General features: G+C 43.2%; 1 protein-coding gene across 6 annotated transcripts in view; it reads right to left on the bottom strand.

Annotated features, from left to right (window-relative positions):
- Positions 1-6,420: 6,420 nt before the first annotated feature.
- The window catches only part of PRDM15 (PR/SET domain 15), a 37,737-nt gene continuing 30,951 nt past the window's right edge, over positions 6,421-13,206 (bottom strand). For all 6 annotated transcript variants that reach the window (XM_071752612.1, XM_071752621.1, XM_071752632.1 and 3 more), the window contains 3 exons: positions 12,212-12,292; positions 11,693-11,905; positions 6,421-11,187 (listed from right to left, as the gene is read on the bottom strand). In XM_071752612.1, the coding sequence (XP_071608713.1) occupies positions 10,711-11,187; positions 11,693-11,905; positions 12,212-12,292 (771 nt within the window). In that variant the 3' untranslated portion in view covers positions 6,421-10,710. The remainder of the gene's footprint in view (positions 11,188-11,692; positions 11,906-12,211; positions 12,293-13,206) is intronic.

Below are 13,206 nucleotides of genomic sequence, written 5' to 3'. Positions count from 1 at the left end.
GGGTTAGTTTTAAGTTTAAATAGCCTCCAAGCAGATCAGCTGATGGATCTCAGTCAGCGGCAGACTTTGGAAGGAGGATGGTAACAAGCAGCTGGGAGGAGGTGCTTCATTTTCTCATCAACACATACAAATCTATCCAATAGCCTAAAGCATCAGTATGAAAGTTTGACTCTGTCTTTCCTGATGCTCTTACTGATTCTATCGATTAAAAAAGTCAGGCTCAGGCATAGTACTAGGTTAAAAAAAAAGTGTGCAAGTGGAAATACGTGCAGAAATCAGCATGCTACCTCAATGGTGTTAAGCAGACAGCTGTCAACATAAGCAGCGATATCTTCGCACTTCCCATTACTAAAACTACCAATTTGGGAGCATTTCCCTACCAGGAAACTAATTACGAGAAAGCTTCTGAGAGAACTGATCATCTCAGATTGCAAGAGGGACTCTTCTCGCATTTGTAACACTTTAACCAACCCTTTTATTTCACCAGGGCCCCATCCTACTGGCCTGAAGCAGTAAAACCCTGGCACCCAAAAAGACAGAGGGAAAGGTGAGAAGATTACCACTTATGCTACGCATTAAACAATCCACTGTCAAGTACTTCATTAATAAAGTTATTCCAGACACAGTCTGGAACAAAATACTTCCAAGTTATAATTATTCTAATTGACCAATGCCAGCATCCCCAATATCCTAACAAGCAGACTAGAATAGAGACAAAAAAGACCGAAGGGCCCTGGGAGTGACCTTCAGATGCTCCCACTCGCAACGGCACGGACCTTCAGCACCTCTCCCTTCCTCCTGCTGCCCCTACACCCCACCTCAGCCACCTCCTGGCTAGAGACACCTCCCCTCCGCCTTCCTCCCGTTATCCCTATACCTCCCCTCAGCCGGTTAGACACCTCCCCTCCGCCTTCCCCCCGTTATCTCTATACGCCCCCTTAGCCGGCTACAGACACCCCCTCTCCGCCTTCCCCCCTTTACCTCTATACCCCCCCCCTCAGCCGGTCACAGACACCTCCCCTCCCCCTTCCCCGCGTTATCCCTATACCCCCCCAGCCGGTTACCGACCCGTCCCCACGCTCCCCCTACACCCCCAGCCACCCGTAGGTGCTTGCAGAGGGGCTCCCCGCACGCCTGACCAACGGCGCTAACGGACCGCGGGGGGACGCTGCGGGGCCAGGCACGTACCAACGCCCACCTGCGCCCGCCACGGGGCCGCGCATGAGCAGGGGCCGTACCTCAGGCGGGGAGCGGGGTGGACGCTCCCCGCACAGCGAAAAGGAGGGGAAGGATGGTGGGGGCTGCGGTTCGGATTGCTGCCATCCTTCTCCTTCGATTGAAGGAGGAGGCCGAGCTAAACTTTTCGGCGGCTCTCAGCCTCACGTTTCCACCCGCCGGCGGCTGGAGCCGTGGGTTGCCCCGGGGCGATGCAGGAGCCCAGAGTTTTACCTGGGGCCGGAGTCAGTGCGCGCGTACGCAGCCCGCCGGCCGTTAGCGGCCGCTGCGCTGCGCGGGGCAGCCCCAGAGGGTTATTTCCCTGCTTGCAAACTCTCCCCTCTTGAAATGTTTCCCAAACCGGATGGGTGCGCAGCCTGGGACCGGGGAGCGCCGCAGACAGGGCCGCAGACCTGTCCCGGTGCAGGTGGTGGGTGGGGAAGCACCTTAGCTGGAGTCGATCCCCTTTGCTTCCTTTGTGGCGCAAGGCTAACGACGGCCCGCAGCTCACGGAGTCCCCCGGTTTCAGAGAGCCTCGGGGGTGAAATGTGGCACTTGCCGCAGGACACCAGGGAGAGCCGTCAGGCTGGTGCTGTGGCACAAGCTCCTATTTCTGGTGCTGGAGCTGAGGCTGAGCTGCCAGCTCAGGAGCAGGATTGGGGAACTGCTGTTGGGAAGTGAATGTCCAGAGAGGTGCTGCAGGGTACGTGCTGCCAAAGGCATCTAAGGTGGTTAGAACACGTTTTCCTATGACTCCTGTTACCACTGAACAATTCCACTCACTACCTATCATCCTCTCATTCTTTCATTTATGTTGCTGTTCCTTTAAACTAAACGCCACTATTTTCAGCGTCCTTCACAATAAACACGGGCACCTTTAAAGGTTATGAGTGTATTAGCTGGCAATGCATGGCGTTAAGAGCTGGAAATCTTTGTAGTCAAGTGTAGAAGACCACACACATTCAGTTCCTGCTTCCAGACTCTGATAAGTGTCCCGTGCAGCCAGAATTTGTGATTTCTTACTAGAATTGATTAGAGAAAGTTCTTGCTCTACTTGAGTTACTGCTTAAACCCCTCTTCATTTTGACAAAATGCTTACATTTAATTTCCAGGGAGTTTTTAAAGTAGCTCGGCTCAGAAATACTGGCTATACTGTGTGAAGATGAAGTAAATTATTAAGGAAATGTGTATGCTGTATAATTAGAATGACTGCTATCCCTTTACTAACTAGAATGCTCTCAGAGCTGACTGGATTACTTTAAAAAAACAACAGTAAATAGAGCCCTCTTTTCCAAGACTTTTTTTTTTTTTTTTTTGTAGGAACAACTCATATCTCTATTCAATCCACTTCTTACTTATATAACCACACAAGTATATCATGCCTGGAGGAAAACTTTGTGCATGTTGGGATTTGCATGTATTTCATGGGAAAAAAAGTAGTGGAAAAGGGAGGAGAGTGAAAGAGGAGTAGTGCACTTGCCTTCAGGACAAAGTTTCTCATTTTTTCTCTTTGATTATGCAATCTAAGCTCTTCTTTTTTTCACCTTTAAAAACAGTGCTTTGTCACCAATTCTATTGTCTCTTCAGCAGGAATCTTCTGTTTGCATCAGTACGGACTTGACAGGTGGGCAATAAAGCAACTATTCTTTCAGACACACCCACCTCTGATCAGAACCTGCTTCTGCCCGAATACCCCCAACCTCTATTTACTTCGGAAATCAGTCCTGAATGCTGTATGAGAACTAGAGCCCTTGGGCACAAGTGCATCTGTTAGACAAAGGTCTTTATTCCTTTTGAAAGCTCAGGCTAGGGTTTTAACACTGACAGGGGTGTGGAGAGAAGGGAAGAGCTCACCCATGCGGTTTTGTTTTTTTAACTTACCCACAACCTTCCATTAAGAGGGCCATTTTTATTCATCTCCCTCTCCTTCACACAGCAAGGAAATAGTTAGAGCTTCCCCACCCTTTCCTTTAATGAGCTGATTGGATTTCTTTCACTGGGTTGTTTTGTGTTTTTGGGGTTTTTTTTGGTTGTTTGTTTGTTTGCTTTTTGCTTGTAGAACACCCTTCTTTATTCCAGTGTCCTCTCCTTGAAGGCACTGCTGCATCCAACCTGCATGCAGATATCACATGCACAACAGAGCAGATCTATTCTGTGCATAATGAAGGACAGCTGCCTTTCATAACCTTGCTTTTCCTCTTCCCAAAAGTGATGAAATGTGGACTGCTTTATTCTCTTATCATTCAGCATCTTACCCTTTGGTTTCTGCATGTTGCTGCACATAACACCCTGAGCATGTTTTATGTTTGAATTTAGTTTACCATAAACTGAACACACACATTTTCCCCTATACAAGTAACAGAATATAGGTTCTGTTAGGAAAGAAAAGCTTCCGAATGCAATAATCACTAATATTTAGTGAACAGCAATGCATCTGTAGCTGTATTTGTCTTTTTAGAAAAAAAAAAAGAAAAATTTTTTCTGCCCCTGTACTCAGTGCTGGTGAGGCCACACCTTGAGTCCTGTGTCCAGTTCTGGGCCCCTCAGTTTAGGAAGGAGAGTGAGGTCCTGGAGCAGCTCCAAAGGAGGGCAACCAGGCTGGTGAAGGGACTCGAGCACAGATCCTATGAGGAGAGGCTGAGGGAGCTGGGGCTGTTCAGCCTGGAGAAGAGGAGGCTCAGGGGAGACCTCATCACTCTCTACAACTCCCTGAAAGGAGGGGGTAGCTGGGGGGGGTTGGTCTCTTTTCCCAGGCAACTCTCAGCAAGACAAGAGGGCACGGTCTCAAGTTGTGCCAGGGGAGGTTTAGGTTGGACATTAGAAAGAATTTCTTTACTGAGAGGGTGATCAAGGATTGGAATGGGCTGCCCCGGGAAGTGGTGGATTCTCCGTCCCTGGAGATATTTAAAAAGAGACTGGATGTGGCACTCAGTGCCATGGGCTGGTAACTGCAGCAGTAGTGGATCAAGGGTTGGACTTGATGATCTCTGAGGTCCCTTCCAACCCAGCCAATTCTATGATTCTATGATCAACTGCAGCCTACCATGCAGTTATGAACAGCAGGCTAAGTATGTGTTCTCCCACATTTTTAAGCTGTGCTTCCAGTGTATTTCATTGCCATTCAGCTCTCTCTCCCCAGTTTTGAATCTGTTTCTTGAAGTTCACCACAGGAGAGTTCACCACAGAGACACTCATGGTCCTGTGAGCTCTAAGCCAACTGTGTTGGGAGAGATACTGAGCACGTGGCTCATGGGGAAGAACTTGGCTGGTACCTGCTACCCAGTGCATCAATACCTACATAAGTAGTCCTGGCAGATGAGCCAGAGTGTGTGCCTTCTTCCTGGAGCTAGTGTCATGGCAAAAACCTCAGCTCCACATGGGTAGGAAGGCTAATCTGTAGAAAATTAGTATCATTATTCTCATTATTTTTTACTCCTCATTCTGCCATTACTACACTGCTTTTTTGCAGATATTTTAATTTTTGCTACATTTACTGAACACCTTAACAGCATTTTAGACTCAAAATCTAGTAAGTAAACCAAAAAATAAAGGAAAGCACACACCTGGGAGCAAAAGACCTTAGAATTTAAAAACTTTGCTTTTGATGAAATCAATCCCTAAATTCAGCTATTTTAGTAGCTTTTCACACCAGCTGCCCTGACAGCCATTACAGCTAATGGCCAGATTTTCAGAAGTGTCAAAAATAAACCAGGCACTGTAACTGGTCAGAACAGCTCATGGTTAAGGCAGAAAGAGAATGGCACTACGTGACAACTGTGGAGGAAACCCCACCCCTGGAGTGGGACCGACATCTCCCGGACAACTCTCAATACCCTCTCTGCCTCTGCCTCTGCCAACTGAGCTGTTGAAAATGTAAGTTCCCAACAGTGAGCTCGGACCCTCCAGAAAAGCAATCCAATACATCAGCCATCATTAGCTGTACTGCAGGAGCTTGGAGTGCCAAATCCCAGTCTGAACTGTGTGCTTTGTAGCTGGCAGCAGTGCACAAGCAGAACAGCACTTCAGTACCCATCAGGGAAAATAAAGTAGCATTCTCAAAACATTTCATGGCAAGAAACATGTTTTCCAACCATGGTTATGCTGTATGAAGTAACTGTGCCTCTCTACAGTGTTCCAACAGTTTCTTGCCATTTCCAGTGCAAATACCCTAGTGGCATCTCAGTACTGAAGAAGAGTTGGTGACAGACATTACAGAAACACTTTTTCCTCTCTCCTGTTGCCAACGTGACACTCTGGGTTTGCTATAGGGCAAAAGCCCTCACAGATGTAAGCCACTTGGCTGCTCAGTCTGTCCCCAAGACAACTCCAGGCATATCCATGCTGTTCATCGTGGTGGGGGTCAGCTGCATCCTCCTGCCACTCTGTTCCTTCCCCACTACATCAGGTGAGGCGAACATAAAACCAGATGAAAAGGCATGCCCAAAGCACAAAGGGTTAAAGATTTTCCAACAGGTATGCCTATTGCCAAAACAAATGTAAGGCCAAAAGTAATTAGAATGAGTGACATTGTTATTATTTTAAACAGCACCAAAGAAATCTCATTACCAAGCAAAAAATTCCAAAGCAATTTACCCTACCCACTGCCATGTAGTCCTATAGTTTTTATATGATTGCCATTTGGGCGTATGGTATTTTTTCCATTCCTGGTCCTGAAGGTGAGAATTTCAGGCATCTTTGTGTGCAGAACATAAGTAAATCATGCTGGCAAACTGCCAGAAAATTCAGGTCTAGAAATAAATTCAACTGTTACCTGGCTGTTAACTGCTAACAATTTCTGGAACAGCAAAACGTACACAAATGTAGCTGGTCAGACTGATAGGAGACTGACTGGTAGGTTTCTGCAAAAATGCTCACCTTTCATACTGACATTATCTAAAATGAAAAGCCAAACTTTATAGAGTGTAATACCACTTCATACAGGAAGTCTTCCTGATAGAACTCACCAGAGACTATTGCTGAGAAAGATTCAGTCTCCTCTGAGAGAGAGCTATAAACAAGATATAAAATAGAATATTTTAGAATGCTACCCCATGTTTCTGCATATGATGTATGAAGTTCAGTGAGATAATTATTAACCCTATAAAATTATTAACCCTTTTTGAAATAAGTCTATGTGATTACAAGAAAAAAATGTTTGCTACATTAATTAAGGAACAGAAGAGAATAACACTGGTAGAGAAAGGGTTCTGTACCTTGATGCTCCTTTACTTCAGAGCCCATGTGCCACAGACAGCATTCAGTTAAATAGTCTTAGCAGTTAACAATGACAATACACAGAACACTACACAACATCACTCCTTTGGCTCAAAGTAATTCCAGTTTGTTACTGAACATTTGTTATGCAGAATCTCTGACACACAGCTGAAAACAATAACCTTCACACTCTACAGCTGAAAAGGCTAGTAACAAATTGGCAACGGAAATTCAGATTGCACATCCCTTACATAGACTTATTTTTTTGTGCAGTTTGAAACAGTATCAGTGTAACTTTGGTATTCATCTGGAAAAGGCGTGGTTGGGATTTGCCCAGCAGCTCTTTGCCCAATGTAAGCTCAGTAAGCTTCAGAAAAGGCATCAATTTCCAACGTCTCCAAACAAAATAATTTGGTTTTAAATTTTTCATGTTTCAATACACCCAAGATACAGTTGTATTCTCATAGGGATGTTAATAACAGTAGTTAATAATAAAATCACGCCAAGAGATGATGAGGTACCACAGCAATGGTTGCAAGGAAAAGTCAAGATCTGGCAAGATTAGCTTTTAGAGAACTTTATATTGCTTGGCCTAGTCGAAGCTTTTCCAGTGATCCTATTTTGCTTTGGAAGGGAAAATAAAGATATTTTTTAAAGTAAGAATAATCCACTAGAATAAGCTCCCCAGGGACAAAGTAGGGTCTCTGTCACCGGAAATTTTAAAGGTGCAACCAGATGAGAGTAAAATCTTGGTTCTCTTTCCCCAAAAAAGGTTGGATCAGATATTTCAAGATCCGTTCCAACTTGGGCTGTTCTACAATTACATGATCTTGGGGACACTGAGGGACTGAAGAGAAACTTTCTTTTCTTGTGACCACCAACATGAAAGCATGTATTGTGTGATCATTCCTTTTAAAATCAGCTAGAATCAATCATTATCAGAAAGATGCTATCTTGCCCAGACGGGATTTTGAAGGTCAGTTAGTGTGGGAAGGATGCTAGGCAGTAGAGTGTAGGATACCAGAGTATCACGTGAGAATAAAGAGGTTTTGTGAAGTCTCTATAATTGCTGATTACCTGCATACACAATTTTTAATCAAATAGGCAATTACACATGAAAATGACATGTTAAATCAATGCACCATGAATGCTACTATCAGTAGTATTAAACATAGAGCAGATGTACTCTCTCTGCAGCTAAGGGAAAAGTTCTCTTCTTCCCCACTTAAAAGTTTACCATTTACGGATTTCTAAAAAACCCTGATCTTCTAGAAACTCTATATGCAGCACTGTAACCCTCTATGTTTGTATATAGATATATATACATATGTAAATTTTTTAGATGTTAGCCATCTTTTATTTATCATAACAACTAGACCTGGGACCTGTACATTTACTTTCCTACCTCCCCTTTTTTTCTCCAAAGTACCCTGACAAAAGATAATGTGCCTTTACCAAACAGGCACAAAATGCAGAAAACCCCCCAAAGTTTCAAGTACATAAACAATGCATTTTATAAATAAAGCTTAGCTTCCTTTTGACCAGTGGATCTGGTGTGAAGGGGAAGAATTTGTGGACAGGACAGCTCAGAAGAAACTTAAGCCAGTGGTGAGATAATCCAGGTGATAGAAGGACATAAAACTGCACTTCTCTGGATACTGGGAGGCTAATCAACCTTACAGGATTTAATAGTACAGTGTGAAAAGGATCTGAGGAAGACAGAAGGGGCCAGGGACTGAAAAATTCTCCCACGTGAGTGAAAGGTATTTTTCTCTTTTTGATATGCATTCTTGTCCCTCCAATGCAGACATTTTATAGGCTTGTTGACACTTAGAGAAAAGCAGTTCTACCCTGCTGACACACAATATGTCACCAGAAACCCCTTTCATAGGTATGTCCTGTTGCAACACAGAGCCCTCTTTACACAGAGCTTGGCATAGCAAGCCTCCAGACACTGCTATGGCACCAATAAAACCACTGGAGGCTAACTTTAACACCCAAACATTTATACCTTGAAAGAATTTGTTCTAGAGATTTTAAGGCATCATTTAGGGGTCTGTTAGTCCATGTTAACACAGACTTTCAAAGCTGAAGTATTTCCTACTCATATTTTTCTAATACATAGAACATTTTCATTAATACAATAGGCACAGACAGGATTTTTACAACCATTACTCTGTCTTCACTGTCAAACACAGCAGCTGCTTTATCCTCAGCAAAACCCTTTAGAATGGTTCTGTGGCTCAATCTGCTGCCCAAAGGACCTTGGTTCTTCAACTCTACATAGCTGGAAGGTCAGGTTTCACTTTAAGGATTCCAGGCAGCAACTTTTTTTTTTTTTTTTTTTTAATTATTCCTTTTAGCTATCAGTCACTTTTTCTCTGTGGGAAAGATACTATCTCCTTGACATGCAAAATTCCAGACTACACATCAATGTATGGAGAATGGAATGAAACTGAAGTATCAGCAATGATGAATTTGACCCAACCCACTATTTCTAATCCCATCAGCCATGCAAACCTTGCCCGTTATACTCTAGGGTATACTGCCTCCATGTGGCAGAATATGCTTCAGACATTCTTGTTTCTTGCATTTCACACAATTTTGCGTGTGGCTATGAATTTTGGAAATAGTTTTGGAAACAGAAGAACAGAATTCATACATCATTTCAGTGAGAAAGAGCAATATGGGTATGAAAACATTAACGAATCATATTTTATAAGTGTTTTTCACACAAATACTCACCAGGAACACACAGTAATATACAAAGGCTATATATATATATATATATATATACACACACATACATATATATATATGCATATATATATAAAGAGTGCTTTCTCAAATGTTATTACACCATGAAAGAAGATTATTTGAAAAAAATTCACATCCTGAACTTGATCAAAGGGGACTCACTGCTCTTCACACTTAGTAGCCAAGAACAGGATCGAAAGAGCAGTTTTGAAAAGTTACATAAAACTCTGATCACATCCTTTTTTTTCATTTCATTTTTCATTGATTCAAACTTGACTACAAGACCATAAAAGTTGCTTTAGCATTAGACCAGCTATCTGACTCAAGTAGCACTAACACTGTGTTATGGGTACAGGGTTTTTCCCATGACTAAACAGGAAATACTGTGTAAAACTGGTATATTTTCTTTCACACTGACACTCAACCCAAAGCCTGAGCCTCCACCTACTTTACCAATGTTGTTAGATACAAGTTCTAAAGAAGATAAAAACACAAGAAATTATTGTTCTGCCCATGTGTCTTTACATTTCAGTTTCTACCAGCTGACTACAGTGCGTTCCACTCCACTGTGAACAGTCTTCCTGTGTAATTTCCAGATGGGAACGAACTGACTTGGAGTACTGCGTCCAGTTCTGGTGCCCCCAACATAAGAAGGACATAGAGCTCTTGGAGTGAGTCCAGACGAGGTCCATGAAAATGATCATAGAGCTGGAGCACCTCTCCTATGAAGACAGACTGTAAGAGTTGGGGGGTTTCAGCCTGAAGAGAAGGCTCTGGGGAGACTTTATAGCAGCCTTCCAGTACCTGAAGGGTCCTACAAGAAAGCTGGAGAGCGACTTTTCCCAAGGCCGTGTAGTGACAGGACAAGGGGTAATGGCTTTAAACTAAAAAAGGGAAGATTTAGATATTAGGGAGAAATTCTTTATTGTGAGGGTGGCGAGACACTGGCACAGGCTGCACAGGGAAGCTGTGGATGTCCTGCTCCTGGCAGTGTTCACAGCCCCAGGTTGGATGGGGCTGTGAGCAACCTGGTCTGGTGGGAGGTGTCCCTGCAGCCCATGCAAGGGGGACGGAACTTTATGATCTTTAAGGTCTCTTCCAACCCAAACCATTCTATGAGTCATGATACAGCTGAAAGGATTTTGTAAATCACCAGTGCCATCATGTTTGGGATTTCCCTGCTTTGGTTAAGATGTACTACGATGCTTCTGTCAGATCTCAGTTTTACTGCACAAAATACACAGTGCAAAGGGGTGCTAAATTTATCAAGATGTTTGCTTTCTTTTTCTTTTTTTTTTTTTTTTTTTTTTTTTTTTTTAAGACAATACAAGGTCTAGAGTCACCATGAGAATCTCAAGACTAGGGTGTTGCAGAGTGCTATGCCAATTTTAGCTTGTAGTTCATTGTATAAACATTTCCTATCTCTGTTTGGTATCCAGCAAAAAATCCTAATAGAAATTTTCCAAACATTTGTGTGGTTTTGTTTCCAAGTACTGTCCATTTCAACACTTTTCCAAGTATAAATTAGTAGCTATACATCTGTTGTTGCTGCTCTGTTTGAACCTGTTGCTGTCCCGACTGCTGTTGCGTTGGCTGTGCCTGAGGCTGCAAGACATCAGTCTGAGGCACTGACCTCCACGTCAGAGGGTGCTGTTCTGTTACCTGGTTCCCTAGAGGAGCAATGGAATTCACCAAGGTGGTCAGATTTATAAAATGGGCCACAGACTGAGGATTGGCTGCCTCTGGCTGTGGCTGGATCTGAATGTCATTTTGGCGGTTGTGCAGCATGGCGGAACCGCTGACGGTGTCGAACGTCACGGTGAGAATGGAGTTGTCCAGAGCCAACTGGCGCTCAGGTGCAGTCAGGTGCCCCACAGCCACCGGCTGCAGGTTTGTGAACTGGGGTCCAGCCGCCGTCGTAATGGGGGTAACAGTAATATTTGTCAACCCGACAGAACTGGAAGGGACTGTGACATTTGGGTCACCAAGGGTCACCACCACCTAAGGAAAAACAGAAAGGTAACCTCAGACTTGTGTCTTGCAGCTGACCACCAAATGTCAAGCATCGAGCAAGATCAGCTAAGTGCTGATGGGCTGAAGAGTTGCTATGGCCAGCAAGAGGTCACACACACAGAGGGGAACACGTAAAGCTTGGAGTAGAACAACTTCCAAGCATGGAAATATGAAGGTAATGGGAGGGAGGTACATGCAACACTGAAAAGAAGAAGCTGTGCTACCCTCCCCCCTTGTGGTCACAGCTTCAGACAGATAGTGAATTCTGCCAAATAAGGAAAGGGTAACACCAAAGGAGATAAAAACAAACTAGAGGAGCTTACAGGTCCAACTTCTTGCTTTTTTAAAGTCTCTATTGAGCTTCATATTACCACAACATGTCAAATTAGCCCTTAATGTTCCAATCACTTTTCTGTGTTTGCTATTAGGGAAAAAAGAAAGAGTATCCCTCCAAGCAATGCCTGCTGCCCATCACCCCACTACTGGAGCTCACCTGCTGGATACTGTGTACAGCTGAATTAGTTTCATCTCCAACATTTCCTGTGAATTCTCCTTCCTTCTCTGTATATTCACTGAAGGCAGGGTCCTCAGGCACTTGAGTTTCCTCCTCCTCACCTGACTTTTGTTTTCGTTTCTGGGCACGTTTAGGAGCTTTTACATGCTGTTTCCCTTCTGGTAATTCACTCTGTTCCAAGGCTAATTCTGGCTGGAGCAACACATTTCCAAGCAAGACATCAAGTCATTTCCCTTACTGGAGTTTCAAGTAAGAGATTATCACCCTCAAGTGGGTTTACTGTTGATTCTCAAGTGAAGAAACAAACTTCAGCAAAACCTGAATTCAAGGAATGAGACCTCACCTTGGAATTACCTCTGTTCTACCAGCACCCATTTTATACAAGAACACAGGTGAACAGCTTCCATCTGCTTACACACTTGAGTCTGGCATTGACTCTCTAGAGAAGGACATTCCTTGCCCATCACTGCCACCAGAATTCTGCCACGGTGAATTTACCTGAACAATTCCAATCGAGGAGGCATCAATGGTCGTTGTCTCTGGCAATGGCTCTAACTCACCAATAGTCACTGAAATTATCTGTGGGCAAAGAGGTATCAGCTGGTGAACCACAGCAGTGCATACCATACAAGAATAGTCAAACAAAAAAACATTGCACTAATAAATCCTGTCACAACGCAAAAAGGATCCACTCTAGTACTATCCACATATCACTTAATACAAAGAATTTAACAGTGGCTTTTAAAAAAATATCTTTCTGGCATAAAATCTTTTCCTTCTTATTGAAAAAGTTTAAAGACAACAACAGAATATGCTTATTTTCATATTTTAAACAGAACACGAACCACTAGGAAGTGATGAATTCTGAAGAAAGCATGCAGTGTGTTTGAAAAAATATTATTATAGCATTTCTATTTATAAACCTATCAACTGTGTCCTACTCCATTATTTTCAGCTGAATCTATACATCTCAGCTTATCAAAGAACAGAGACAAATTGCCCTCTGGATTGCACAGATGTAGTTGCATTTTTAATAGTACAATCAATAAAAAAAGCTTTCTGTTGACTTCCTTCCTAGTCATCATGATAAAAAAATGCTCATGGCAAAGTACTACTAATGATAAATTGGTAGTAAAAAAACCCAACAAACCCTCAAAGGGAATGGGCAAGCCTTCGTCAACCTAAACAAGAAACACTGAGGAGAAACAATAGCTATTCAGAAATTTGGACCACAGAAAAAGCCCCACTGGGGTCAGACAAAACATCCCTCTAATTCAGATTCTCTGCAGTCAGCATTTACCTTTAATACTAAGAATAATTTTGTATTATCAGCAGATGCTCTCATCACCTCTTTATACACCATTTATTTCAGACCAGTTCTGAATACACTGAACACAGTGGGGAAAAAAGAATCAATTATACCCAATTAATGGATGAAGGCAAAACATGAAAAAAATATACATTTGACCTGAGGCAGAAAAAGAAAAGAGATT

The sequence above is a fragment of the Heliangelus exortis genome, chromosome 1 (assembly GCF_036169615.1).
Source record: "Heliangelus exortis chromosome 1, bHelExo1.hap1, whole genome shotgun sequence".
Classification (NCBI taxonomy): domain Eukaryota; kingdom Metazoa; phylum Chordata; class Aves; order Apodiformes; family Trochilidae; genus Heliangelus; species Heliangelus exortis.
The sequence above is the reverse complement of the archived record's forward strand: the minus strand, read 5'-3'. Positions and strand labels throughout refer to the sequence as shown.